Genomic DNA, 2846 nt, shown 5'->3' on the forward strand with positions numbered 1-2846 from the left:
GCAGGATGCGAGGTTCTGGAACCTAGTGCCCAGCAAATGCATACAGTTGACAATATTGTGTTGTACACGTGGAAACTGTTGGGAAGGTCAACTTTATGTTATGTATTTTTTGGCCACACACACACAAATTGATGTAATTCTCAGCATTAACAGGAGGAAAAAAGCATGTTAAAATGCAGAAAAAGCATTCGCTAAATTCAATGAAAACTTTTAGCAAACTATAACCAGAAATTTATTTAATCTGATAGAGGGTATTTATCTACAGTAAAGCATTAACAAGTAATAGTCAAATATTCAAAGTTTTTCACCTGAAATTGTGAAGAAGAGAAAAATGTTCATTACTGCACTTTAATTCAGGATTTGGCATCCTGGCCATACCGTAAAGCCAAAAAAATTCTAAATGTGCACAACATTAGGTGGACCCACAAACTAACTCTAAGAAGAAATCAGCAACGTATTAAACTGATGGACTGCAAAGGTGGTTTCTACCTTGCTAGACTGTAAATCTCTCACTTGGCTTTTAATTCAAAATATTTAATAGAATGACCACTTCCCACATAATTTTAGTTTAACTGTTTTCACAATTTACCTTTGAGCACTGATTTCTCTCGGACATATTCTGTAATTTTAAGTGGAAATAACATCCAAAGAATGCCTTAGTAAGTAAGCAATAAGCTGATCTTAACTATATCACCTGTGAGCAATTCAGTATGTTTTCTACACCTTTCCAAGCATTAAAATGGACGATTTAAAGAGCTCTTCATGGGAGAGGTCAAAAAAAGGGAGGACAAGCAAATGATTGGCAGTTCAAAACACAAAATCCGGTCACCTTTTACCTCACCTGTTCGAGACACCATTCAAGTTCTGAAAACACAAGACAGTTCTCAAAAACAGTATTATAATCCATTAATAACCACATCATCCCATAAATTATAATTGAAAAGTCCCTTATAAAAGACGTCCACGTGCAGTTCGTTGGTGGCTCAGCGGGTTAAGGATCCAGCCGCTGTCACTGCTGTGGGGTGCATAGGCGGGGAAAAAAAAAAAAGTCCCTGTATTTACAGCTATTGCAGAATCCCAGGCTCTTCCGTACATTAGTGAAAAAAAATGCAAATAAATTAATGGAAAAAAAAAAAAACCCTTTAGGTAGCATGGCAACGCACGCTTTTCGCTGGTCAGACTCTACCAACCCACCTCAGTACTGCGGAAACGTCCCATCGACTTTGGCAGCCCAGGCCATGAGGCCCCCCACGACATCCTGAACTAGTAAAGAGTCTAAGTCTGGCAAGGACTGCAGCATCTTCACGGCTTTCTGGGAGTCGTTGCCCAGTTTGCAAATCACGTAAATGGGGAGAGATGCCCCTTCCTGTGTGCCCTGCTTCCCTTCCCGGATTGCTTCTCCTAAGAGTTTCAGGCTCTCCGCATCCCTCCGTTCCAAATGTTTCAACGGGATGTGTAGGGCATGAGGCAGACGACAGATGTCCACCTCTACTTGAGGCCTGACGTCCAGCAACAGGTGGGGTGACCCAGAATCCAGAAGTCGTTTATAGTCGATGACAGAAACTCGCTCTTCCGGGCTCAGCAATTGCAGGGAGCGGCACTTATCGGTGGCCGAGGAGCCACAGAAGCCTTCGTAGTCCTGCAGCTCAGTAACAGTGGGCCGCTCCCCGCAAGCTGCACAGTCGGGCCTGCGCCTCCGCAGCTGAATGCGTCGGAAGAGTCCTCTGAGGGCATCAAAGAGCAACAGGCTGCCACTAAAAGAGGGGCCCAGACCTGCAGCGATCTTCAACACTTCCAGCGCCTGCAGGCAGCCCAGGACCCCGGTCACCACACCAAGCACCCCGCCATCCGCGCAGTTGGTCACGGTCTCCGCCGGAGGTGGCTGGGGGAATACGCAGCGATAGCAAGGCCCACCGCCGTAGTGGTAGACTGTGATCTGGCCCTCGAAGCGCAGGGCGCTGGCCGACACAAGAGGCCTGCCGGCTAGCACACAGGCATCGTTAACCAGGTATCGAGTGGGCACGTTGTCGGAGCAATCGGCCACCACGTCATAGCCGCGGACGAGGTCTAACGCAGTGGCTGGCGTAAGCGCCTGGGCGTAGGGCACGCACTCCACCGCCGAATTGAGACGGCGCAGTGAGGCGGCGGCAGAAAAGACTTTGGCCTGGCCGGCCAGTGCCTCGCCATGCAACACTTGGCGGGCCAGGTTGCTCACTTCTACTACATCGTAGTCCACAAGGCCCAGGCGACCGACGCCGGCCGCTGCCAGGTACTGCGCCAGTGGGCAGCCGAGCCCCCCGCAGCCTACGATCAGCACGGACGCGGTCGCCAGGCGCAATTGTCCCTGCACGCCTAGCTCAGGCAGCACTAGCTGCCGGCTATAGCGCAGGATCTCATCTTGGGACAGGGCGGCCTTCGGCGGCAAGGGCGACACCGGAAGCAACCGCTCTGACTCCTGCTCCGCCAGGAGAGCCGCCGCCAGCCTGTGCTTCAGGGAGCTCAGCTCCTCTTCACGCCGCGCAACTTCAGCCTGGAGGGCCAGCACCTCCTCCCTGGCCGCCATGGCAGCCTCTCCCGGAAGTCATGAAAGACACTTCCGTTTCCAGCTTTCCCCGGGCTAGCCACAAGAATAAACTAAAAAACTTTATGGAGCTTGAGAAAAGATGATAAATAGATATGTATTTCCATAAGGGAACGTCAGATTCAACTTGAAAGGTTCACGAGTCCTGACCATTTCCAATAGAAACATGCAGAGGGCCTTAGGAGGACTAGAATTCCGCCACAGAGCCCACCCCCCCTCTCCTAGGTTTGGTACGGTCCCGCCTGTCTCCTCCCCACGCCGCGTT

General features: G+C 50.4%; 1 protein-coding gene across 1 annotated transcript; it reads right to left on the reverse strand.

Annotated features, from left to right (window-relative positions):
- Window positions 1-201: 201 nt before the first annotated feature.
- On the reverse strand, window positions 202-2627 carry MOCS3 (molybdenum cofactor synthesis 3). Its single transcript, XM_047770868.1, has one exon. The coding sequence runs from the start codon at window positions 2561-2563 to the stop codon at window positions 1196-1198; it is 1368 nt and encodes a 455-aa protein (XP_047626824.1). The 5' UTR covers window positions 2564-2627; the 3' UTR covers window positions 202-1195.
- Between the last annotated feature and the right edge of the window lie 219 nt (window positions 2628-2846).

Source organism: Phacochoerus africanus, chromosome 3 (assembly GCF_016906955.1).
Source record: "Phacochoerus africanus isolate WHEZ1 chromosome 3, ROS_Pafr_v1, whole genome shotgun sequence".
Classification (NCBI taxonomy): domain Eukaryota; kingdom Metazoa; phylum Chordata; class Mammalia; order Artiodactyla; family Suidae; genus Phacochoerus; species Phacochoerus africanus.

Bases quoted from the DNA above. Each gene is read 5' to 3' on its own strand.
- MOCS3 (XM_047770868.1), bottom strand. From the start codon at position 2,563: ATGGCGGCCAGGGAGGAGGTGCTGGCCCTCCAGGCTGAAGTTGCGCGG.